Source organism: Ammospiza caudacuta, chromosome 7, assembly GCF_027887145.1.
Source record: "Ammospiza caudacuta isolate bAmmCau1 chromosome 7, bAmmCau1.pri, whole genome shotgun sequence".
Classification (NCBI taxonomy): Eukaryota; Metazoa; Chordata; class Aves; order Passeriformes; family Passerellidae; genus Ammospiza; species Ammospiza caudacuta.
This window is the reverse complement of record NC_080599.1, coordinates 31,571,763-31,598,968: the sequence shown is the minus strand read 5'-3', so window position 1 is coordinate 31,598,968 and position 27,206 is coordinate 31,571,763. Positions and strand designations below refer to the sequence as shown.

At 37.6% G+C, this 27,206-nt stretch overlaps 1 protein-coding gene across 1 annotated transcript; it reads left to right on the top strand.

Moving 5' to 3' along the window:
- Nucleotides 1-206: 206 nt before the first annotated feature.
- Nucleotides 207-27,206, top strand: ABCD3 (ATP binding cassette subfamily D member 3). The gene is made up of 23 exons (XM_058809046.1): nt 207-380; nt 10,142-10,178; nt 11,185-11,286; nt 12,744-12,832; nt 13,706-13,775; nt 14,532-14,629; nt 15,204-15,327; nt 16,262-16,318; nt 17,423-17,565; nt 17,921-17,990; nt 18,420-18,489; nt 18,610-18,707; nt 18,787-18,878; nt 19,332-19,420; nt 19,496-19,568; nt 20,280-20,343; nt 20,706-20,783; nt 20,874-20,939; nt 21,042-21,131; nt 21,348-21,467; nt 21,874-21,978; nt 23,301-23,357; nt 24,165-27,206. Exons 1-23 carry the CDS (start codon nt 268-270, stop codon nt 24,240-24,242), a joined length of 1,983 nt encoding a protein of 660 aa, XP_058665029.1. The 5' UTR covers nt 207-267; the 3' UTR covers nt 24,243-27,206.

Sequence of the window (27,206 nt, the reverse complement as noted above, 5' to 3'; positions counted from 1 at the left end):
CCTCCGGGCGAGGGCGGCCGGCGACAGGCCCGGCCCCGCCGGCGCGGGAGGAAACGCCCCTTCCTCCCCTCCCCTGGCCGTGGGGTCCGCCCGCTGCCAGGGGCTGCCAGGGAGCGGTAATTGCCGCCCCGGCCTTGCACAACCCGCTCCCGGCGCGGCCCGTCCCGCCGGCGGCGCGGGGCCGGGCGGCGCCGCCCCCTCCCGGCATCCCTCGCTCGGCTGCTGGGCTCGGCTGCGCTCGGTCGGCGGCTCCGTGCTGCTCTCGCCATGGCCGCCTACAGCAAGTTCCTCACCGCGCGGCACTCCGCCATCGCCGGGGCCGCCGCCGCCTGCGCGCTGCTCTGCCTGCTTAGCAAGCGGCGGGGGGCCGCGCAGCACGGGTGAGCGCGGGGCCGGGCCGGGCCGCGGGGCGGGAGGGGCCGGGCGAGCCGCGGGGCCGGCGCTGGGAGGCCGAGGCAGCGGGAGCAATGCTCGCCCTCACGGCCCTCGCCCGGCGGAGGGGCAGCCGCGCCCCTGTGCCACACACAGGGCGCTGCCACCGCTGCCATCTGCCCGGGAGGCGGCTCCTGGGCTCAGGGACAGCCTGCTTCTCCCCACGCCTTCTCCGGCGTCGGTTCTGTGCCCGTGTTGCGAGCATCCAACCACCGCCGCCTTGTTACCCAAATTATGTTGGCTTTTTCTATTTTCCGGACTAGGAATGAGAATAGGCACTTCTAGGGATGACCGTGTCTGCCTAGGCAGTTAATGGACTCAGCTGTTGTTTGAATGCTGCCGTGTGACAATAAGATACACGGGCAGTGATTTCAAAGCGGCCGAATGTGGTGATGTTCTCTGTGAGGTTGCCTTACAGTTATATGGTTCTAGGGTCTGTATTCGTTAATGCCTTACAAAGCACTGGTATTGCAAAGTGTGGCAGTCGAAGAATATATCGCAGGCTCAGCCCTTTCATGGTTTTACTGTATTTGAGATTGTAAGTTGTTAACTATATGCTTAAGACTTGATGTGTTGCGATGCTTAAGACTTGATGTGTTGCGATATTACAGTGCCTACAGGTGTCTTGTAAGCACTACCAAATACTGAGATGGACTTACTCAACAGACTTAAGTAATAACATACCTGAGATTAAGCAAGGATCCAGTTTTATTTTACCTAAGTCCACTCATGCACAATATCTGTGGGAGTTTAATGAAGTTGGGTAACTGTCACACAACATGGCAGACATTGATACCCTGCTGGCAAGTCATACATTTGCTACCTTAACTGTTTCTTGCATGAGAGTTAAAACAAGATCCTGAGCTATGGCTGTGAGTTGCTCTTCTATCAGACTCATAGGGAGGAGTGATTTTTTTCAAATATCTCTGCCTAAGTTAGTGAAATTCCACTTTCAAAAAGCAGAAGAGCTGTATGGAAGGGCACAAAAATGATGAGCTCAGATTTTCATGCCTAGTATAGTGGTGGTTGTAAGAAATACTGGGCCATGCAGATGTTCCAGGAGCAGTTATATGTTAAGTTTAGACCAAGAATGTCTAAAGTGAATGTCAGTTGTCCACACTTACCTTACTTTGCCTTCATTGAGGAATGATCTTGGAGCACACAAACATTCAGATTGGAGCGCATCTTCAAAACAGATGCAGGTCCAGTTTAGTTTTGAAGTGCATTTAATATTTTCCCACTGTTAGTAGCATTCATTTGATAGAAACAGGCTAGAACTTGTCCAGAGTCATCTCCCTATACTTGAAATAGATATTATGTGGGTCCTGTGCGGTCCCCATTAAACTGTTTTGCTTTCATGTCTTCTGATGTTGATCTGCAGGACTTGACAATGGCAATGCATGCATTAGTTTGGGGGTCAGTGTATGGAAAGTGTCAGCCTGAATGCTGAAGACTCTTTGGAATGTGTCTTTCCTGTGTGGATCTTCAATTTTGCTAGGTATAGTGTTAAAAAACTGAGGTATTCAGATATAGTAGGTGGACCAAACATTATTGCAAGATTATTGGGAATTGGGAAAGGAGGATAACTTATGAATTACATTCCAGCAAATTCAACAGATGCACGAGCTTGTGAGAGCCTGACTTGATCTGTCCCTTCTGCTCTCTCTGTACTGCAGTCTTTCTGATACCTTGTCCTTTACTTCTGTAATCTCTTTAGTCATTTTGCATTCTTGAATTTATTAGAAATGCAGTTGCTAAAGTAAGTGCCATGCTTACAAATTTGATTTTTCACTTGTGTGTATGTATTGTTTTACACTTTTGAGTCCCTCCACAGCTTAGGTCTTATTTACTGCTGGTACTGTATTGTGGCCATGGATTCCAAACTCTAACATCCAACATTTGGTTGTTTCAATAATAGCTGTGCTGCTGCTTGAATGCTATTTTGAGGATGGTTTTTGCCCACTGGTCTTCGTTCTTTTCTCCATGTTTCCCTGTGAGGCAAACCTTGCCAGGAGCCTTACAGAATGCTACCTATCAAGACTAGGCAGTAGGTAAGCTACATTGCCTATATCACCAGCCTAGACAAAAGCATCTGGTTATTACCATCGCCTCATCCTCCTTTAGTCTCATTAGTTCATGTATCGTTCATTTCTTCATGTTTTGTTGCTGATGTAAATTAGAGAATACTTTTGAAAAGGATTGTCTTCGTGCCACATCTTTACGTTTTCAGCATTCTTGTGCTGGTATATGATGCTGACATATAGTAACAAGTGCACAACCTTTGAAATCTGCAGGGCCTAGTGTGTCCTTTAGCATCTGTGTTTTATATCTCTGACTTTCTGGGAAGAGGAAGAAGTTGGGAAGGCATGGCTGTCCTAAATTTTTGTACTTATTCCTAGGGTGAAGAATTTCACTTGGCAATCTAGATAGTCTGGAAGAGGACTGGTAGTGTATCTGCTGCTTGAGGTTAACTGGCTAAAATCCGTGAGGTGATTTAGTTTTTTGTGTGTGAATTCCTTTGTTAACCTTGGTGTATAATGCCTGAAAATGTTGTGCCATGTCAGTGTGAGGTGAATTTCAACTTCTTGAATTCTGGAAGATGAAATTCTAGTTTTGAGCTTTGTAAGGGCAAAGGTAAATGTTGCAGACCTGAATATAACCAGCAGAACGCTGGGCTTAACATTCAGGTGAATCAATGAAGTGTTTTAGTGCAACTGTGAACTTTACCTGCAAAACTTCTTCCTTCCTCACATAGTTTCAGAATACATTCTTGTACATACTTTGTGTTCAAAATAACATTTCACATTTTCCTATTATTTCATGTATTTCTGCAGTACCTGCCATTTTTCTGTTTGATTTTTGTGTGCTTTTTAAAGTTTTGCTGGAATGTCAGCAATAGGTTTGCTGCTGGTTAAACTTGGAAAGTAAAATAACATACAAATTGAGAAAAAGAAAATCATCTTTTAGCAAATCAGGTGTGTTTGAATGTGTAACATGAAAGTTATGTCACAGGCCTGTCATGTTGTATGTGTTTGTTTTTATATAGAATAACCAGTTTATAGGAAGGAGAAGTAGCAACTTTAACCTACTTTTCTGCTCTCAGACAATAGGGGCAAAGTTCAGTACAACTCATATAAAGTAGTAATGTATGAATAATTAAGCTGTATGTGTTATGCCAACCTGCCTTACTAGGTCAAAGATCACTTAATTAGTACTGCCTGGATTAGTCACAGATGTTTTCTGTAAGAGGTATTACACTGCTCATTGATTTTCCAGAACTGAGAGGTGGTGTCACTTGCAATTTACAACACCTTATTACTACACTTTTCTGAAATCTTCTGAAGTAGAGTGATGTAGAACTGTTTGTTTAACTTGTTAGTTTTCAATCTTACTTCCTTGGAGTAAACATGGAGGAAAAATACATTGGTTCTTTTTCAAAGTTGCTCTCACAAAGTCTGTTTCCTTACAAAAGCTGTGTGTCCTCTTGGAAGGGGAAAGTTGTGGTATCTAAATGCAATTATGACTTCAATTGTAGTATTTGGGTTTTTTTAGAGTAATGGGAAGTTCTTTGAGAAACTACATTATCCTGGGTTTATAATGCAGAAAAAAAAAGTCTGTTTATTCTCTTTCACTAATCTTGCTTCAAACAAGAAGTTATAGAATATTTGCTTAAGATTTGATTGCTTCAGAATTAAAGCCTTAAAGGGTGTTACATAAAGGAGCTGGATATTTTTCATTACCCCTCTAATAAGAACTTTTCCCGAGTATCTGTGTAATTTAAAATAAAGTACTTACACAAGTAGAGAATGAGCTTGGTTTACTTTGAAAAAGAAGATCTTTAACTCATACAACTTTCTGCTGGAAGGAGGGATTGAGAGAGGTAATAGAAGGTAGTTGAGGTAAAGAGTTTGGAACTGCAAGGTTAGGGAAAGGCAATAAACAGTTTAGAGTAATAGGAAGGCATTTGTAGTGAATGAGAAGGTGACCAAATATTTTAGAATCTGCTTGTAGGGCCTTTCCTCTCACCTAGCTGCATTCATTAGAATCCAAGCAGATGCTAAGACATGGACACAATTTAATATAAACTGAACTTGGAAACCCCTGTAATGGTGTCCCACCTCTGGGGAAAAAATGAATAAAGCAAGAATATTGCCTGGGGCCTTAGAGGTTAGGCAAGCCTAGAGTGAGGGGAAAGCTCATTGAGTGGAGGGAGGCTGAGTTGCAGACAGTGTGTATCAAATAGGGTTTGCACAGTTCATCTTGGGTGACACTTAACCTGTGCTCCTGCCTGTCACTGTGCTCCTCAGCCGTTGTCTGCTGACAGAGTGGCAGCACGTGTCACTCGTGTCACTCCCTCAGATGTCCCTGCTTGTGTCCTCAGCTGCACAGCCTGAGAACGTGCTGTGACAGTGACAGTGTTGCAGTCAGAGGTGACAGACACACGTCCAAATGCTCAGAGGTGCTTTCAAACGTAAAATAGGAGTTTAGATGTAGCAAGTGGTAGTTGTAGCTTGAAACAGATGGTGCATTTTTATTCCATTTGTATATATTTAGAATGTTCTTCTCTCTTGTTAGTTTGTGTAATTTCTCTAGATTCTGAATGTCCTTGGGTGGGCTTTGCCAGTGTACTTCAAATGGAGGGACCTGTTCTAGTTGAGTCATGGCTGTTTGATAGGAAGGGTGAAATTACATTGCTGCAGATTAATAGACTGCTTTTGTGTATGTAAAAGCCTTAAAGGGAACCTGTGTTACTTGAAGGAAAGGTGGCAAGTAACAAAAACAACTTTATGCTAACTACATTGGAGTAAATTTTTCCAGATGTGAATGTGACTGTTCAGTCTGCTGCTTGCAGGAAGTGCACTAGCGTTGAGGGGGAAAAAAGACTAAATACGCAGATAGGATTACTAGAAAATATACTGAAAATGCAGTCTTGTAGAAAAACCTGCCTGGGGCTCAGGAAACCTGAATTCAGCTGGAGGGTATGGAGACAGGAGAAACCAGATGACTCAGCCCTAATCCTAGCATTTAGACCGCCTTTGTTTGGGGCCTGGCTAGCTAATTAGTGGTTTCTCTCTTAATTAAGTTGCATAAAATGCTTGCTGTCTAAGGGAAGATCTAGTATAAGTGTGTATGACAGTGTATAACTTTTTTAAAAAATGATTTAAAAATTTTTTTAGGAAACTAGCTAGAAATCTTTTTCCACTGTTATGAAGGAGATCTGCAGCCACAGCTCAGGCCCAAGCACAGCTTAAGACAAAATTATTAGTGCTGAGGTTTTTCTTGTATGTAAGATATATTATTGAGATGCATTCTTCTACTGAAACTTAGAATTTCCTCTCCAACAGTTCTGCTTTGTCTTCTTCTCATAGGTTTGTAGAAACCTTTTGAGCTTTAGCAATGCAGAGCTCCTGTTTGCAGTAACAGCTCTCTGTGACCTTCTGAGTCCCCTTCTTGCTTGCCTGAACACATTCCTCTCACATTATTTTTGGTTAAGCTGCAACTAGCCACCAATCTAGAGCCAAGAAAGTTCTGGTTTTGGTTTCTCTGTCTGCTCAGAGTGTACTGTGTAAATGGGCATGCTTTTGGACTGTGCCCAGGCTTCTGAGTAGGGTTGCTGCCCTTGACCTGAAATAACTGTACTGTTGCTCTCTACCCCTCTGTGTGAGACGTGCACTATGAAACTCTGCCTGCCAGTTAACTACACCAGACTTTTCTCCCTGTAGTTATTTCTTCACACTGTTGCATTGCATCTTTAGCCATTTGAATTTTATTCTCTTTACAATGTCTTAATGATTCCAAAACTAACCTGAAAACTGCACAAATAATCATGAACTATTGCAAAATTGTTTATTTTGTGTGATTTTTGGAAGCTGTGAAAACTTCACGGTGCCATTCCAACATGTAAGGTCTGCAGGATACAAAGGTTGCCTGGAGGTAACAACTCTTTGAAATGCTACACTAAATCCTAAACCAGATACTCTTTCTTTGCACTTGAGCAGATGCAAGTCATCCTAACTCCACAGAAGGAAGGTAGCATGACGTGAATGAAATTTGTAGGTTTTTTTTCAGTTAAGGACAGTGTAACACTTTAAAGCCCTTACTTCCTCATAATGTGCCATTAAACAGCAAGTCTTGCTTATCACCCTCTTCACCTGCAATTCCCTGTTGTGCTGAGCTCAGTGTAGATTGCTTCCTCTGAACTTTGTTCTGGATGGAGACAGGTATTTCTAAAGACAGTAAACCTTTAACTTTTTCCTGTTTACTAGTAAATGCCACAGAACTAGTGTGCCTGAGACCTTTCAGTAAGAAGACTCAGGCCTCTTGGAGGCTTTTCACAGTTTCTCAAATCACTTCCTTCTTCAGTAGTGTTGAGAATGATTCTGTTTGAGTAACCAGTATTATTGCATATTTCTTTAGAGAGAATAGCCTCACTGGTATGTAAATAGAGTCACAAGAGCCAGTACTCTGACCAGTCCTTCTTTGGAGACTGGAATTGCATGATTTCTCCATCCCCACTGGGCTTCCATACTGCCCTTGAAGTTGGATCAGCTGTCAGATGCCTGTACAGAGTCCCAAAACTCCATTAGTTTCTTTAAAGCATCTTGCTGGTATGGGCTGATCGTGTTTCTCATTTTGCAGGAGAAAGGTGTTTTGTTGTATTGCCTCCTGCCTACTGAGTAATTACTTACTTCTCTTTAGAGAGTTGCTATTCAGTTACCATGCACGGATGAATGACAAGTTTGGTGTAGTTGTGTCATCCCAGGTGCTGCTGATGCCTTTCTTTGCTTTTTATATCTGTGTTTGCTGTAAAAGCCCTGTGCATTTAAATAATAGGTAGCAGGCTACATCTGAAATGCTGTTTTTCCTGAAACTTCTTCAGGAGATATGTGTTCCATTATACCTCTAGACTCTTTGTGGTCTTAAAAAAATTTTACACATTGAATTGACTGCTTTGACTGCTTTGTGGAGGGTTTTGTGCAGTTAGATCTTGAAAATATATGGTGACAAGTTCCACTGTTTTTGATTCACTATTAGAAATGTTTTACTACTATATTTTTTCCTAATTTTTTCCTTTTCAAAAACCTTTTCATTGTCATCCCCCCTTGTCTGTGAGGGCACAAAGGAGCAGTGGCTCTGTACCAGGGGAGTTACTTGCACTGGGGAACTTGGCCAGCATGTAGCACTTACCTTCCTCCACCACCGAGCCTTGTGATGCTCCAGCATTATGTAAATGAGAGGTCTGGAATAATGGAGAGCCTGAATCTATTCCAAGTGTTAGAGCTCTCTGCTGCAACCAGATAGTCTTGCTGTATTCTTGCTGACTAATTGAGAATGTTATTTAGTCTTTAAATTCATTGAGAATGCAACCACCAAAAGTTTTACAGTAGTATAGTGGAGTCAGGAGTAGTGCCAATAGGTATTGGACTGGAAAGGTTTTATTCCAGGCTTGAATATGGCAGAGTCTTTATTTGCAAATAAAATGAGAGCTATATAGGCACATTTAATATTTTTTTCTTCTTGACTTCATATGTAAGATTGTTTCCATACTTTTTCAAGTATTAGTCTTGTTTTGAGTTTGCACAAATTTTTTAGAAAAAAGAGAACAGAACACTGTTAAAGCTCTTTTAAAATTAGATTTTAAATTTACAAATGCTTCATTTTTATCTTAAACTTTATAACTATAAATGCTAATTAAATGTGAGTTTATTATTAAATGTAAGATCTTGATTTCTGAACAATCTTCCTTTAATGGATATTCAGTTGCAGCTCAGTCAGTAATTTCGGCTGCTCAGTTTCTCTCAACAGCTACTGTAGGAAAAATGTATCAATAAATACATCAAAGATATTCAACTAACTGATAGAATAATTCTGGGCCTTATCTACCTAATAGATTACTCTATTAATATATTCACTTCTGATCCTTTTAAAGCTGAAATAGTTGTGTATTAGGAGTGTTGTGACTTCAAAGACTGGTGGAACTTGAAGCAGTAAAGCTTATAGGAATCATTACAGCATATATGGAAGAGCAGCATGCTTTCATCTTACATTATAACAAGTCATGAATCATCTAGAGAAATAACCACATAGTTTGATCACTACTCATTCATGCTTAATACTACTTTCCTCCTACTGCCAAACCTAATGTGATTGGACTGATCCATATTCAAGTTTTGTAAAATTAGAAGATGGATTGAGAAGTTTTTTGTACAAGAAATGCATTGCTCTTGCATCACCAGGATGTAGTCTCCAACTAGACTGTTTCTTAGACTTTACACTCTGTTACCATTTCCACAGATTTACTGCCCTCACAGCCTGATTAAATGTTATATCTCTTCTGAACTTTTATTATTTCTCCCTCAATCTGGCCCCTGCTGCCCTTCATATTAATTCTTTGTTTTGTCTTTTACACAAGTAGTCTTACAAGATTTTTATCTTCTCTCAGACTTCCGTCTCTGTTACCTTTAATTAAGTTCTTGCTGAACTGGTGGATCTCCCTTCTTGCTTTCATGGTCTCCTCCTTCCCTCCTTCTTTTCTCATGTTCTTCTGCTGCCTTGCCTCTTTCATAGTAATTAAGTTATTTCTTTTTATTCGTCAGTGACATTCATAGATCTTTTTAATCATCTTAAATTAAATTAGGCGCAGTTTCATTCTAGATATTTTCTTGGTGGAACTCTAAAACACAAGTGTGAAATGGTGCTGTTGATGAAGTTGTGGGACAGCTGGTTGTGTGGCAGTCTGCTCCTGTTTTGGTGTTGTAGACTGAAGGAGTTTCTGCTTTCTTGTAGTGTCCTAGGTTCTGCCTTGAAAGTGTATGAATGTTGTAGTTTTAAGGCAGCCTGCTCTCAGTGTTATAATACCATGGTTAAGAAAGTTATGGTTTAATATAGTTTGTGGCTTCTTCTAAACTACATAAATTCTCCAAACAGCTTCATGTGCTTGTCTGATGCTTGAGTGCTCCAAAAAGAAGAAAGACAAACTATAACTGCCTTACTGTTCAGCTTTTCTTTCTTAAAAGTCGAGGCAAAAAAAATAGTGTTGTGGTTTTGAATGTTTGTTTAACGCCAGTTGATAAATATTTTTCTACTAACTGTTCTGTTAAATGCAGAGGAAGGAAAACAGACTAAAAAATAACTCCCCTTTTAATGGACATCTTTGCAGGAACTTGATTTCACAGGAGCTGGCTTTTTTTCCCCTGTAGCACATGTGTATGAACAAATAATCTCTCTGTGTAGTAAATGTGTTATTTTTGAAGTCAAATGCAATGCAAAACAAATCTGGTTAGCTTATGTAGATAGTGTGAAACATCAAAGTTGGCTTGCTTGGATTGCTGGATCTGCATTCTTGTAGTTTTCATTTGTGGTCAGTGGAACCACGTAGCCATGCTTGTAAAGTATGTGTGAGAAACAGAAAAACTCTTGGAGTTCATGATACAAAGCCAAGGTAAAGCAGAACTTTGAGATGAAAGGGTGAGACTTGGTTTTCCTACGTGAAACTGGTTGCTGGAATGAGTGGGGTTTCACTGGCATTATATGTGCTGTATAACAGCAGCATGTAGGTTTGGCATTGGAGGTAGCCCTGCTGTATTGCCCTGAAAGAAATAGGTAGCAACATAATCCCAAGGTTTCCTCTCTGTCTTTTATGTGTAGCGATCAAGACAAAGAAAAGTGTGTTAATAACAAATAAATACTTTTTTTCTTTTCTCTGCAGTAAAAGAAGTGGAAAACAAGCTTTGCAGAATAATGAGGTAATTCTTTCCTTATGTCAAATATTCTTTAATAATTTTAAATAAACCTGATCTTTTAAAACTTTAAGTCCTGTCACTGTAGTTTGATCTTGGCTACGGTGCAAGTACAGTTTGAATGATACTTTCAGATTTGCATTGGTGAAACAAATGGAAGAATCAGGATAATCACAAGAGGCTGAAGTTTGACTCCATAATGATCAGTTCTTGATGTGCACAATGTTCTTTTATCTCTTATTGCCCTAGGAATTTGTAAGGACCAGTGTTGTAAGATTTTCTGTATAGATAGAAACAAACAGCTGTGTGTAGATTTGGTATAACTTCTGTTTATTTTTTTATGTGAAAGAAAAATGTATGGAACAAGATGTTGAGTCTCACAGTTACTAAATTAGAAACTACTTCACACATCTGGTAGGAGTTTTGTCATTTCCTTTATCTTTTGTGTGTCTGTTAATTCAGTTATTTGAAAGGGATGTACTAAATCCCTTTAAGCTAAGATTTTTGTTTCATGGTCAAATAAAATAGACCAAAAGGCAGAATCTGTGATTCTGGCATTACAATGCTATGAATAGATTCCATGTACTTATATCTTTACTGAAAACTTAAAATAAAAAGGGTTTGCACTGGATAAATAGAAGGGTGTACATTGTGTTTTCTGAGACCCCCAACAAAGGGAGGAAATGATGAATCTGATTCCATGTTCTTAGAAGGCTAATTTATTATTTTATGATTCTATATTATATAAAAGAATTCTATACTAAACTGTACTAAAGATAACAGAAAGGATACAGCAGACACCTAGAAGTACAGGTCTACTAGTACTGTACTATTGCAGTTTGTTTTGATAGTTCCCAATTCCTTATTTAACTTGTCTGAGCAAGTCTTAAGTTGGCAGGAAATATTGCAAATTCTGCAGAAGGAATATAGCTGTAAATGATTTGGAAAATATCACATCAACAGTTCAATAACACAAAAAGTTCTCACTTTTCTTGTTTTGTTCTGTGTGCAGCAGAAGGAGGGAAAGAAGGAGCGAGCCATGGTGGACAGAGTGTTTATTGCACGAATATGTCGAATCCTGAAAATAATGGTCCCTAGAACACTGTGCAAAGAGGTAAGCATTGCCTGCATTAATAAATAAAGAAATAAAGCTGGAGTCAAGTCTCTTTTGAAATTACATCAGAATTTAAACTGCATATACATTACTTAAATTGGACTAAATTGTGCTATGTATTTTAAAATAGCAATGTAATAATATAAAAGTCTACATCATGCTCAGTTGTTATATCACTAAAGGTTCTGTTTTCAATTACAAGATAGGCCATTTACTGTCAGCTGCTAACTACTGTTGTAGCATAACTTTTAAAAGGGCATCTTGGTTTGTCTTGTACAAGGCAGTACACTTCTGTGTGCAAAAGCTTCCTGCCTTTAAATAAGATTCAGTTCATTCATTATTTTGATTTAGTAACTTATAGCCAGGCCAACCTGTATTAGAAAATGAAGTTGTCAAAAGTTCTCTTCAGCATCATTTCAGGAAAGCTATGCAGTGTAGAAATCAGTGCCTCCATCTTTCTCAGGCCTTCCAGGGCACTTTTAAAAGAAAAAAGATCCAAAGCATTAGTTGAGCTTGGAACTTAAGCAATGAACTGTAAGAACCTAAACATACATCAGGCACAAGAGCAGTGAATTGTGATGTCCAGAGTGTAGACCAGGGGCCTTCAGCAGCCCAGCTACAAAAAGGAGGTGCACAGAAGGTAGAAGCATGGATGGAAATGCCTGTGAGAGTGCTCACAGAGCTAGCCTTTATCAGCTTCAAAAGCTCAGGGCCACTAGAGGAGGTTACAGATAATCCCAAAAAAACTCAAACTTTGCTCCCATATTTGAAAACAAGTTTACTGGTCAGCCTCATCATATTCGTGGCAAGTCTGTGAGCAAAACTTCTTGTAAGCTAACTCTGACCACAAAAGGGACAAAAAAGTGATTGCAAGCAACCTGGATTTACCAATGACAAATCATGCCTTACTAACCTGATTGCTTTCAGTGATGAGAGAACTGGCTGTGTGGATAAGGGAAGAACAGAGGATACTGAATACTTTGCTATCAGGTCTCCCTTAATACCATAACAGGCAAACTGAATTGGCTGGATGAGTGGACAGTGAAGTGCATGGGAAACTGTCTGCACTCTTGGTCTAACTGGTGACTGGTTACTAGTGGCCCTGTTGTAAGTAGGGAGTTGAAGTAGATGATGTTCAGAGGTCTCTTGCAACCTTATGGCAGAAAGTTGTCTTAGAATTGCAGTAACTTTTTTATTCCTGCAATCCTCCATCTTATAATGTGTCCAGTACATGGATCAACCAAATACAGCTTTTTTTAAAAGGCAAACTTTCACTGTAAATATGTAGTCAGTACTTTATTTAAGGTACTGTATGCTAATGTATTTCCAGCAAAGTAAGTAAATATTACATTAGCTAGGGCACCAGTGCTTTTCTGTTAGATACAGTTAGATGACTTGCTGAAAAAATGGTGAATTTTAGCCATTATTTACCTGTTACATTTCTGTGGTTGTACCAGACAGGTTATTTGCTGCTTATTGCTGTGATGCTGGTAGTCCGAACTTACTGTGACATTTGGATGATTCAAAATGGAACAGTCATTGAAAGGTACCTACACATTTGTTATTTTTAGACATTCTGTCAAGTGTTTAACAGGGAAAGTTTTCTATCACAATATATATTTGGACATTTTATAGCTTGCTTGTTTAAAACTGTTGGAAAACTGGTGTAGTTGCAATTTGGGGACAGACCACTATATTTTGATAAATATATTAAATTATTTTTGTTCATCAATAAAATTATTTGATTAAATTAATATTTTAAACTATTTATTAAATATTCATTTGGTAACATTTTGTACACTGAAGACACTAAATCTTGTTGATCTGAATGTCCAAGAAGGTACTTCAGAATAGTCATTTTATGTGATAGACTTAGACATGTTGTGTGGCTATTAGGACTTTAATTTCTTCCCACTGAGCTGTTTGCCCTTTAGGTTGATAAAAACAATGCTTTTGGTCTTAATATGTTAGAAAGTAGTTTTTAGACTTCTGATTATTCTTGCTGGTCTTGTTGCTAATTGAAGCAAGTCACAATGTGTCTTGAACTGTGTATTCAAAATGATACTGTGTTTTGAGGAGAGACATTTGGTGCTTTGTAGAATGGAAGGACTGCTTTGTTTCTCTTGTGAGAATCTATGAAAGCAGCGAAGGGAAAGGACTGGTATTCTGTGACCATGAATTTTTGAGCCCTTAATGTGGGCAGTTAGAGAGGAGCAGACAGGAGGTAACTGCTCAGTCTGCCACTTGCTGCTTAGCTTACTAGAGGGTGTCAGACTGGATCCTACAGCTGATGCTACAGGTTTCCATGATGACTTTGTTTTCTCTGTGTGGTCCTTTGAGAGTTTATCCACTTAAGACATGCAAGTTCATACTTTGTTGTTTCTCTTGTAACTGACTCTTAGCTGGTGGTCATTTGCAGTGCTATCATTGGCCGCAGCAGAAAAGATTTCAAGAAATACTTGTTCAACTTCATTGCTGCAATGCCTGCTGTAAGTGCTTTTCTTGTGCTGACCTATTAGTAGAACGTATTTTAAATGTAAATTAAGATTTTGAGGAAAAGGTCTCAAATGAGTGTCTTAAAACCTATGGAAATTAATTGTTTTGCATACAGGTCTGTATGAAAACACATTTAATTTTCTGGCTCCACTATGGGGAGACTTTATCAGCATATTTCCTTATTGGTAGCAACTATTTTTTTAACAGCTATGTTCAGGTTTTCAGGTTAGTTTTGTTGATGGCAATTTTGACTATAGGTTTGGGATTCCTTTGGCACCATTGAAGATGAAGATTTCTTTTAAACTTTAATTTTTATATTTCTTACATTTTTCACAGCTTTGTTATGCTTTCTTCCATGCTTTAAATTTCCTTCAGTTTATTGACATCTCTGATCTGCGCCAGATAGAATTAATTGTTGCTATCTGATTTGCAATAAATTTTAAAACTAGTTGACAGATTTAAGGCCGTGTTTGTAAAATGGTGGCTCTTGTCTAGAGTTTATCAGAAGAGCTGAAAATATGTAATATTGAATGTATTTTATCCTAAGTGGTGAGACCCACTAGAATCTGGAGACAGAAACTTAAGCAGTCGTCCTGTAGACACTGTCTGATTGGTCTTAGGTATGTTTATGGCATAATTGATTTTAAGGGGAGAATTGATCTGTTTTAAAGTATTTACACAATTTATGCTGCAAATTGATGTAAGTATATTTTCCCTTGTTAGTTAAATGTTATTGTCTCTTATTTTAGATCTCTTTAGTGAATAACTTCCTGAAGTATGGTCTAAATGAACTGAAGCTCTGCTTCCGAGTAAGACTTACCAGATATCTCTATGAAGAATATCTTAAGTAAGTAACACCTTGTCTACAGGTTTTATAAGTTGATTCAATTAATTTTAAGTACACAGTAAGAAGATTGCAAGGTTGCAATTAACTTGCAGTTGAGGGTGAGTGGCTTATCCAGGTTGCATATGCCATAGATACAAAGACGGTAAAGTTGGCTTAATTGGGGGACAAAATGCACTGCACTGCTTCCATGATTGGGTCAGATTCCAAAGTACTTCAGGTGCCTTCATATGGGGAAGACTGAATTGGATGTATGAGCTTGAGCAGCTACTTCTGGACTGAAATGTGGTTGTCAGATGGGCTGTAGTAGATTGTGTGAGGGTGTTCTAAGTTCAATAGCAGCACAGCATGAGCCTGAGCTTCAGCTCAGACATCCTGGAGCCTAAATGCCTAAACAATCCTTCAGCATTTAATGTGGGTTTAGTCAGGTAAAAGCACAAGCTACGTTGATTCCATACAGTAATGTAATGTTTGCCCTACTAAGTGTCTCAGTTGTATGAACCAAGGGTGTTCCAGTTATTTCAGATCCCAGGTAATGTTTTTTTTTTCCTGCCACTTAGCAATTGTTTTGTTTCAGAACTTATACATACTACAAAATGGGAAATCTGGACAACAGAATAGCCAATCCAGATCAACTCCTTACACAGGATGTGGAAAAATTCTGTAATAGTGTAGTGGACCTGTACTCAAACCTTAGCAAGGTAAGTCTTTTGAGAGAGAACTTTGAGTAGTAGCTGTTGGCATTTAGGATGGGGATGTCAACTCACAACAATTGCTTGGAGTATGGTACTAAAAAAATTGTTTATAATGCTGTAGTGTTTCATACTCTTTTTTGGCTTTCATGACCAAAGCACTGCTGCGAGTTGTTATAATTTGTATTAAATTTTCTTTTAAAGAACATAAAGCATTCTTTTGCAGATGAGCAATGATGACTTTGCTCTCTCAGGTAGATAGTTTCCAGAAGAAAAGCAATGCCTAGCTCTTAGTTACACACAAATATTTTTGTGTGTAGGGAGGAGTGGTTGAATAAGCTTTTCTCTGTTTCTGGTGAGAATTTTAAGGTGACTGGGTAGTGAATGAGAATACTGTTGACATATTTAGACTAAATTTTTTTTATGCTATATATTTCATGCAAGATGCATATAAGTAAACTACAATTTACTTTGTTCAAAATCTTCTGACTACAACAGATAGTAGTTTTTAGTTCAGTTGTTTTAGCTTTGTGAGGGAGGTTATAGAATTTTGGAATAGTCCTCCTATCAGGAACATAGCCTGATACATAAGGCATTATCTTTTAAGTATTTCTCATAATTACTTCAGTTAAGTTATTATGGGTTCTATTCCACCTTTGATAAGTGAACAGAATGTCATTACAGACCTAAAACAGCAAAGTACTCTTTTCATATGGTATGTATTTATCTGAAGATCATGATGTTTTTATGTTCAATTCTAGAGCCAGTGTTTTCTGGAAAAAGTCATGTGGCTGAGAATCCTTTTGTCTTAGCTTTCAGTTTGTATAATAGACTAGCCAGTATTTTAGTACAGAGCTGTAACTGTTCTTGGGGTGGTACATGGCTTCTGAACAGTATTATATTGGTTTTGTGTTCTAAGCCTTTTTTCCTATGCTTCTTGCAGCCCTTCTTGGATATAGTTTTGTACATCTTCAAGCTAACAAGTGCAATAGGAGCACAGGTAAATAAAAGGAGTGGTTTTTTTAGAACTATAAGCACATTTTCCCTTCTTTGTACCTGTTTGGAATCTGAGGAAAACTCTAGGTGGTAGTTGTGGATTCCTACATTATTTGAAGGGCTATACTGGAAATAGGCATTTACACTTAATGTTTTATGTGCTTTAGTGCCCTCTATTTTGAGGCAAGCAAAATAAAAAACAGGATTTTCAGGCAGTTTGAAGGATCAAGAAAGTTCTTTACTTTCTTCTAGTACTTATTTAGAAATCCTATTTAGTACAACACCCTTCTAATTGTTTGTGTCTTGCATGGATTGCATTTAAAGGTGAAAATAAGTTTTCTGTTTCTGTGCAGTTTCTATGAAGGGGAACCATTTCTTGCATTGAGCTGTAAGACTCAATAAGCTGAATAATTGCAGAATTAATTCTTCAGATTAGTGAAATGATGCATTATCAAAAATGTTCAGGAGTTGAAAAGGAGTAGCTGTGGGTCACATGGTGCAAGTTTTGTTGACAGTCTTGCAGTAAGGCTTAACTAAACCTTGGTAACTATCAGTCTCAGATGTCTTTGTTCTGCTCTCTTTAGTAGTTGTTGTGTGCAGTTTATGCCAAATTCAGTTTATGCCATTCCATGCTTCAGTGGTATTTAATCATCTGTCCTTCATCCGTGGAAACTTAGGATCCAGGACTACTTGAGAGACAAGGAAACAGTGGACAGTGGGATTGAAATATTGACTGCTGTGTGACACTTCAGCAAATGTACAGAGAAAGAAGTAGGCAGAAAGGAGGGAGAAGAAATGAGAGGGTATCAGTAAATCATTAATGAAGTAATCTAGGACAGTAGGGGACAGGTCACACTGGGTGGTGATAAAAACCTGAATAGAAGGCTGGGGTGGGAAGGACATCTAGGGACAGAGAATTAGTAAAATTAGTAAAGTAGTATCTATAACACCAAAGAAGGGGATATGATGGGAATTGCAAATGTAATTGACTTGGCAGCATAGGCACATAGGAGGTGAGAACTAAGGGATTCATGCTTTCTGGGCACTTTGGATACAGATACTGTCGTTTGAGACCACCTAAGCTTTTATTCTTTTTTGATTTTCCCAGGGTCCAGCTAGCATGATGGCGTACTTGATTATTTCAGGGTTTTTCCTTACACGTTTAAGGAGACCAATTGGCAAGATGACTATTATAGAACAGAAGTATGAAGGGGAGTACAGATATGTCAACTCACGGCTCATTACAAACAGGTATACACTTGCTTGGCTGCTAAGGTACAAGTGACTGTAGTGTGCGGTAAATGGAAGTTGTGTGTTAAAATATACTTGGGAAGTGTGATGTTATCAGGTTTGAGCCAAGTGTTTGCACCTTTATGTGCTGTAATTTGTATGTGCATTATATTCCACAGTCAAGACTGAGTGGGGTACAATAATTCTGTGTTCTTTGTTGTGAAAAAGTACAAGCCCGTATTTCATAAAGTAACTGAAAGTGCTATATTCCCATATTTTATGTCTGACTTTTTCAAAGACTGTCTTTAACAAAATGAAGTTGCATTTTTTTTTTTTTTTTTTTTTTTTTTTTTTTTTTTTTTTTTTTTTTTTTTAGTGAGGAAATTGCTTTTTATAATGGAAACTTGAGAGAAAAACAGACTATTCACAAGACTTTCCGTAAGCTGGTAAGCCTCTTTTACTTCTTAAAAATTTAAAGCAAAACTTTATTAATTCTATTGTGATGATTCCTGACATGTACTCATAAAAATTGAATTACAGTGGCTTGATGTTTTTGCTGCTACTTTCATTTGATTAAAAAATTAGCTGGTAGGCTATAAGCAGAACAGAAGTTTCTGTTAGAATGGCCTTTCTCTAGCCACTTACCTCCTTGTCACCCACCACAATTACTCTTCTCACTATTTAGTTTCATTTGTAGGTTGTTTTGATCACAAATATAAATCTGTGCCAGCAGGGACTCTTGTGCTTACCACACTTAGTGGCATGTTAATTTATCTGAGGTACTGAAAAATAATTGTTTGGAACCAAATGTCTAATAAAAGATAGTAAAACAGGTAGTGATAGAGTTTGAACTTCTTTCTTCTGTAACTTACCAGGTGGAACACTTGCATAATTTTATCCTGTTCCGGTTCTCTATGGGTTTCATTGATACTATCATTGCCAAATGTAAGTATGTCTCAAGTGCTAATGGATTCCTATAAATAACAAACAAACTTTTTACATAATAAGTGTCTTTTTTTACTGTTTCAATTAATGTGCAGCTTAATATTTATTCTTAAACTGCAGACCTTGCCACTGTGGTTGGCTACCTGGTTGTTAGTCGTCCATTTTTGAACCTGTCTGATCCACGCCATCAGAATAGCACTCATGCAGAACTTTTGGAGGTAAATAGACCAGAATTAAAACAACCTCTAAATTTTAAATTTTGTTAGTCCACATAAAGAAACTTTTCTTCTACTGTAGGATTACTACCAAAGTGGAAGAATGCTACTGAGAATGTCTCAAGCTCTGGGCAGAATAGTCCTAGCAGGCCGTGAAATGACGAGATTGGCTGGGTAAGTTTAATAATAAGAATCTTTCTCATCTCAATTTCAGAAACTGATTTTATAATTCAAATAAACTTATGTGCTTTGTTCCTTGCAGCATGCTAAAATTTCAGCAATTAAAAACATTTTATGCTGAAAACACGTCTGAAGATGTGCTATTATGTCCACTATAAGTTTCACATCTTGATAGTGCTAGCATGCAGTTTGAATGTGTAGTTGAAACCTTGTCAAATGCTCTTAAGTCAATTATGTATTTATTATTTGCAAAACTTTTTTTTTATATTGTAAGAAGTGAAATTTGGCTATTACAGGAAAAGGAGCTTTTAAAATATGGTGCATATTAGACAACCTGGTGCAACTCTAAAATGTAAACATTCTGCTTCTGTGCTGGGTTGAATAACTGTCATTTTAGCAGCTTGACAGAGTGCTTATTAGACCTTCTGTGGATTGTTTTTTCTTAAGTTTCACAGCTCGAATCACGGAATTAATGCAGGTTCTCAAGGACTTGAACAGTGGCAAATATCAGCGTACAATGATATCACAAGAAAAAGGTACATGTGATATAATATTCAATATGTCATCTCTGTGTAGCATTTCAGTCACTAATACATTTTTCTTTATTTAAGATGGAGATAAAAAGCAGCCTTTGTCTTTGATACCTGGATCTGGAGAAATTATCAACAGTGATAACCTTATCAAGTATGTTTGTGAAGTTTCCTCAAGTTCAATAGTTCAGTATTTTTAAAGTAGACTTTTTAAAAGTCTCTCTGTGACCATTAATAGAGGGCTGAATACCTGTTATTACAATTTGCAGTTCCTGTTGAACTTTATTTATTAGTAATCCCACCTCAGCATTTCTGTTCTGTAAGCCAGTCCTATCCTCTCATATTAGCAGAATGCATCTTCTGCTCTCTGAACTTGGGGTTTTTGGTAACATTCCTACTGTCCTTTAGAATATGACTTCTCAGACCATCTTGTTTCCTTTTAGAAATATATTAGTTATGGATCTTATTCTATTATATTATTCAAACAGGCAAGGGGGAGGTGAGCAGAGAAGTCATTCATTGCATGTTGTAGAACTAGTGAGATACACTTCACTACTAGGTTTAAAATGCCATGCATCCTTAAATGTAGGTTTGTATCCACAAGATGTTCTCCTGTTTTGGAGCCCAAAGGCTTAGGAGGATTCAAAAAACAAATACAGGGGATAAAACCAAGCCTGTAGATGTAGATATTTAAAAGCTAGAGTTTCAAGAACTTCCTTAGCTGTTCATAGCTGGAAAGTGGGAGAGTGAATCAGGTACTGGTGAGGTGTTTCCCAGTGCCTTAAATCTCTCAAGTAACCATGCAGTATTAGCTTCTTTTAGACAACTGTTGTGTTTTTCTTTTTTAACTTTGCAATACTTACAGGTTTGATCATGTTCCATTGGTGACACCTAATGGTGATGTTTTGATTGAAGACCTTAACTTTGAGGTAAGTTTTTTAGCATCATAGGAAACAATATTAATGTAAAATTTTCAAGGGAAGACGATAGCTTCGAAGGTCATCCTGTTTATAACGAAAGTACAAACAAATTGTCATGTTAGTTTAAAAAAAAAGGCAATAAGCTATTTTACCCAAAAAAGTTTTTATTGTTACAAGTTCATTTTCTTCCAGCTGCAGTTGCTGCTGCTAAACCAATTGGGGAAAAAACCTAGTTTTTGCTGGAAATTGCTCATTGTAATGTCAGAAACTTGTGAACAAGCATATGATAATACCAGATTGTCCTATTGATTGTTGAAACTTTCAGCAATACTTTCTCACTACCCTTTTATGTGTTGGCTTTGCGATTTTAGGTTCGATCTGGTGCAAATGTGCTGATTTGTGGGCCAAATGGGTGTGGGAAGAGCTCCCTGTTCCGTGTTCTTGGTGAGGTAAGGGAACTTTATAAAACCAACAGGGGAGAATGCAGAGCATGGTTATAATTGGACTTTTGTCACATTTTAATCTTTTTCCCTTTGCAGTTGTGGCCGTTGTTTGGTGGGCGTTTAACAAAACCTGTAAGAGGAAAGTTGTTCTATGTTCCTCAGGTGAGACCAAGTACTTTACTCACCAATAATACTCTCTTTCTTTGTACTTTGACTATGTTTGGAAATATTTGACATATCTTTTTGGTTCTAATTGTATCTCAGAGACCATACATGACTCTTGGAACGCTCAGAGATCAAGTTATATATCCAGATACTTTGGAAGATCAGAAAAAGAAAGGGATTTCTGACCAGGTAATGATAATTAGTTCATTAACCCTTTGTCTTGCTCAGGATGAGTAATGCTTCCAATTCAGAAATACTGAAACTGCTATGAAAAGCACTGCATTTAATAGGACTTTAATATTTACCAGGGTTGATAATGTTATGGTATAATCCTTTTTAGCTTTTTCAACCACTTGTGTTTTAAGTTCATGTAAGCTTTATTTGTCATTCCTGTTTCCATAAAAGGTGCTGAAGGAGTACTTGGATAATGTCCAGCTGGGTCCGATCTTGGAACGTGAAGGAGGCTGGGACAGTGTTCAGGACTGGATGGATGTACTCAGCGGGGGAGAAAAACAGAGAATGGCAGTATGTCTCAAAAGCATAAATGTTTAACAAATGCAGAACATTTGTAGCAGTAAAAAATAAAATGTGAACTGTAAGCTATTTTTATTCATTGAATACTAGTATTTGACTTAGAAAAAACCCCCAAAATGTGAAATACCTAAATACTGAAGGAACAACTGGAAATAGTGGGGTTTGTACTCAAAATTTAAAAGGAAATACTGGCTTTTAAACATTGTCTCGAATAAAAAAATAGGAGATCATGTACAACTCTTGGATTTTCAGGTTTCAGTGGTTTACAACTTAATTCCCTTTCCATAGTAGATTTTTGGACACTAATTCTTAGTTTAACTTCTAACACTGCACCATTGCTGGTAGTTTTGTATCCACAATATCCTTAGTATCCTTTTTTTTTTGGCTTGCATTGCAGATGGCAAGGCTGTTCTATCATAAGCCCCAGTTTGCAATTCTGGATGAGTGCACCAGTGCTGTTAGTGTGGATGTAGAGGGCTACATTTACAGCCACTGCAGAAAGGTGAGCTCTTTGTTTCTGGAGTTATCTCTCTGTACATTAACAAGAAACCTGAAATGGTACAAGGTTCACTCTTCCTTATGCCTAGTGCAGACTAAAAAAAAAAAAAAAAATCTGGAAAAAAGCTTAGAGGGGCATACAACTTCATGCATGCTAGAATTCAGTAATCATTTTGCAGTCCCAGGATAATTTAGATGCACGTGTAGCCTCTATGATATACATAGAACTCTTACTGACTGCTAAGTAACCTTACTTTTATAGATAGTCTTAGAATAACCTAAAATTATAGCATGCTTTCTTGTTCAAAAGGCTTCTTTTAGCCAGGGCAACAGAAGTGAAACTGGGAAGGTCACATTTCCATCTCTTTTGAGATATGAAAAGCCAAGCACTCTAGGAAGATATGATTATATAGCTTTGTGTTTCCTTGTCGTCTTAAACTCACCATTTCAGATTCTCTGTAGTGCCATCACAATAGTGAACTCAATAAGATTCAATTTCACACCCTAGTCTGGGAAAGAAAGGGCTTGAAATGACCTTAGTTATTGAGTAGCAGTATTCCAGAATGATAAGGGAGCAAAGCTGTGCAGCCACTGAAATATGTGCTTCAAACTGAAGGAGCCCTCTGCAGTAGAGAATGGACACTAGGTGAGGACTCTGCAGGAGGAGCATTACTTCATGGACTCATTTTACTACATTGGTATCAATACCCTGACGATTTTTAAAGCCTATTTTCCATATGCTTCTTATTCTATAAACATGAACATTCATTTGTGCTTGCCAAGTGGCTAGTGCATGTTGCTGAAAAAGTAGAATTCCTGGTTAGGCTGTCCTTGCAAAAAGAAAAAATGTTATCTTGCTTTATCATCAGAGTCATTTTGTCCTTGCATCCCTTGTTGGGGATGGATAGTTGGCTAAGTTGAAAGGAAACAACGGAAGGTTATTCACTTTAAATTGTCACTCTAAGTGTGTAATTGATTACTGCTTTTGTGGGTTTGGAATGTTTTTTTGTTGTTAAAATTCCTTTATTCACCAGCTTTATTGTTTTACCTGCTTCCTGCCTTACCTCTTTTACTCACTTAATTCTATGTTTGGCAATCTTTAGGAGCAAAAGAATAATGAAATCAATTAAAAATTATAAATCCCTCCTGATTGCTTCCCCCTCCCAGCAAAATCTTGAAATAAAAGCTATGTATGTGTAGTGTTAATAATAGCCTGGAAATTTGTGGTTATGAATTTAAGATCTTCATCTGATACAATACTGAAAAATTATTAACACCTTAGCCTTGAGAAGAATTAACTGTTTTGTGGGTATTTTTGTCATATAGGTTGGCATCACTCTCTTCACTGTTTCTCACAGGAAGTCACTCTGGAAACACCATGATGTATGTAATCTTAGCTTTATTAAGAATATGTCTGGGTTTTGTTGACTGACTGTAGGAAATTGACTTGGTGATTTGAGGTTTTATCGTTTTACATCCTAATAGGTTGTGTTACGTTTGGGTTTTTATAAGGTTTTACTTTTCAAAATCTCATTTTACTCTTTGAAATATTCTTATGCTTTTAGTTATGAAAGAATGCTATCCAAAAATTTTTATTGTATCTATAAAATATGAGAGGCTTGCTTAAGTCTTCTTTCTTAGACTCAAAAAAAACTCCTTGAACTAGAATTCAGTAAACAGCATGGATTTTTTTTGCTTTCATTATATCTAATCCATTTATGCTTTAAAAATAGTCGCTAAGGCCTGGACTTTTTTATTGCAAACTAAGGTTTTACTGTACTTTTTATGCAGACAGACTGTACCTGTGGATAAAAATACTGAATTCATACATGGGGATGAATCTGTGCCCCACAAAACCCAAGAGAACAGTGTTAAGTCTAGATATGGCTGTTAGCAGACTGATGCATGATATGCAAAAATACAATTTAACATTTTTACAGAGACAGGTGAATTTAATGACATGTGAGGTGAAAGCAGCTTACCCTCTGAGTTTAAGTTTACCCTCTAAAACTTTTTAAACATTTTTTTAAGTTTTAAAAATGTTATCTTTTTAAAATAATATTTAAAATTTTTATTTATATATATTATAAATTTTAAATATATATTTTAAATTGTATTTAAAATATAATTTGTTTTGGTCTTTATAGAGCTGGTAATTTTTAGTTAATAACATATATTGTTTTTTTTCAGTTCTACTTGCATATGGATGGCCGAGGAAACTATGAGTTCAAGAAAATAACTGAAGACACAGTTGAATTTGGATCTTAAAGTCATGAACTGAACTGCTAGAAATTGATGATTACAGGAAATGTGTAGAATGTCAGACAATGTACCATAAAATTACTCAGCTTGTTAAGCATTTACTATTATGTAGGATATTGCTAATTGTGTATATGTTGGTGTAATTATTGATACGTACTAAGAATGTCCTTATTCTTGTGGTTTAAAAACCTGCCTAAATTAAATTGGGCTTAAATTAGTGTAACCTGATTCATCCTGGGATGCAAACCATTTGAAATCGGCTGATTTGACTTTTGTAGACCTTCTTTCCCTTTGGTGAAAAGCCCTGTTAAAATTAGGGTTGCTACCTCTCTTGTTCCTGCAAAGCAGTCTTGGATTTTTGCTCTGTTCTATGCATGTTTCAGAGAGATTTCACATGGTGCAGGACATTGTCCCATCTTCAGATCTGTGCCCTGTTCAATGAAAGAGCCTTTTCCTTGTCCAAGCCTTGTGATGTAGCCAATGTGCCCTTGCTGAAAAAGGATGAACTGAAACTAAAAGACAAAACTAATTCCTTCTGGTGTTTAAAAAAAATTACGGTTGTTCTTTGCTGGGATTTGGATTTATCTTGAACATCTGTCTGTCCATGCAGTTCCCTCTGCAGCTCGCTCAGCTCTCATTGTCTCCCAATTTAGCAAAAGCTTCCTCCATCTCCCAGCCCAACTATCTTTTTTCTGACAAAGAAATATTGTGGTAATGAAGAGTTGAGTGGAGGTTGAGGGAGGAAAGGATTGACCCACAAGAAAAAATGGGAGGGAAAGAAAAGTGATGATCCTTGTATCAAAGAAGCTTGTGAATGTTTTTAGCTCTGAAGAAACAAATGACTCCCACAAGAGGGAACAGAGAAAAGAATGTGGGTCCAGTCTTTCATCAAATCAGTAGAGGTTATAATGAGCTCAAAAATGTTAATCTGTCCTGTAATACAGCGGTTACTTTTTCCAAGTTCCTCCTTTCCTCCCTCTTCAAAAAAATTTGATGATCCTATAGTTTTAGCTGCCCTTCATGTCTGAATTTGAAAGCAAATGACAATGGTACTCTCTGTTTGGTCTTCTGGACAGTGAAGCCTGAAACAATGCTTTCATTCTTCATGTTTATTCTCTTGACTGTCATGATGTTTCTTGATTTCCGTTACAAATTATTTACTAATGATTCTCTGTGTTTTGTAAGGATTTCCAGTCCTTGCTGGTTTTCTTGTTCCAGCTTCCAAATCCCCTCAAAGGAACCAAATTATTACAATAGTTTACTGTAGTTGTTTTTTCCATACAAATGATTACTGTGGTTGTCATTTGACTTTGACAAGCATAAATACAGCAAGGTGTTTTTTGTGATCAGGGAATAGGAAGGTGTAATTCAAACTGAATTGCTGTTTAGCCTTTAAAACAAAAAAATTACAATACCTGTTGTACAGTGAAGGTCTAGTAGTTTTTTAGTGTTCCATGTAAGATATAATATAGGAATGCACTACATGAAGGCATGCATAAAATATGCAATACATCTGTACTTTGTGCATCTTTTATCAAGGGTTTAGATTTTAAAAAACCCCTACTTTTTATAAAATGGATATGTACTTGGATGCACTGCTGTTTAATTTTTACCCAGTTTAATTAGGAAATTTCTTTCATGTTCAAATTGCTACCTGTTAATATTTTTCCTTTTATCATAGTTCTTGCCCCTACCTGTCAGTATTCTTTCAAAGTACTCAAATGCAAACAGCTGTCCCGGTACAAGAATCTAGTGACCACAGTGGAATCTGAGTATTATGCTTCAATGAAGATCATAAAAGCTTCTCTCTCAAGTACAGCATATTCCAGAGAATAAGGTACCAGAATCATTTTTGTGCTTGTTTTACAGGAAGGCAGATAGGTGCCTGATTTCACTAATCTCTTGGTTCTGTTCCTTCAGGTTCTCACATCAGCCATAACGTAGCAGGTAGCAGCATGCTGTGTGTGAGGTTGTAGTCTTTTTCAAAGTGTAACCATAGGGACAAATAGGGATGACAGGTTGGTGTAGGATGGTGTTTTGGTTTGGGGTTTTTTTTGTTAAAGTTCTCAGCACAAATGCAACTTCTTCTCTTGGGAGGGATGTTTTAGTAATCTTTTAGAGAGACAAAGAAAAAATTCTCGAAACTGAGAAAGTTGCTATGATCTTTGTGATTAGGGCAGTCTTGCAGTGGAGTAGCGAACTTGGGATACTTTAATGTGTTTTTAATGCTAACAAGTAAAACCATACACAGCACACTTACATTGCCCCCAGCAGCCAATCCCAATTGTACTTTACAATTTTACTGGAGGTAACAGAATTTTGTGTAATCTTATATTTATTTTTAAAACTAACAACAAGCAAACAAAAAAATCCATCCTCAAAACCAAGGAGGAATAGGTTTGCCTTTAGATGCTATGAAGTTTGTTGAAACTGAGGATGCTCATATCTCCTTAGGGCCAGGACTTGGTGTTTCTAAATATACTGGAAGGGAAAAAAATATTCTGTGCTTGATTGTAAGGGAGGCTTATAAAGAAAATATAAAAAAGAATAATATTTTAGAATTATATTCTTGAAAGGCCTTACATTAAAGTGTTTGAGATAGACTTGATCTAATGAGAGATTGTAAAAAAAAAAAATTAATGGAAATGATGGAAGTCTCAGTTCTGTTGCAGAATTGCACTGTGATACTGTATTTTAGTTATGTTTCTTTAATAGCACAAGTTGGAAGTTCATGAAGTGGAATTCTGAACTACCTTAATAGACAACACACTGATGCATACTTTCAGTCTCAAATTGCTGGTGCTTTGAAGATGGTACTGGAAATAGTCAGATGGCTGCATTTCAACGGTGGGAAACATTCCTGTGTGTAAATACTGTAAAGTGTTTTGGAGGGGGAAACGGCGCTATGTAAATGTAAGACATTAAGTGCCTCTGAAATAATAATAATAAAAAATCTAAAGATAAAATATA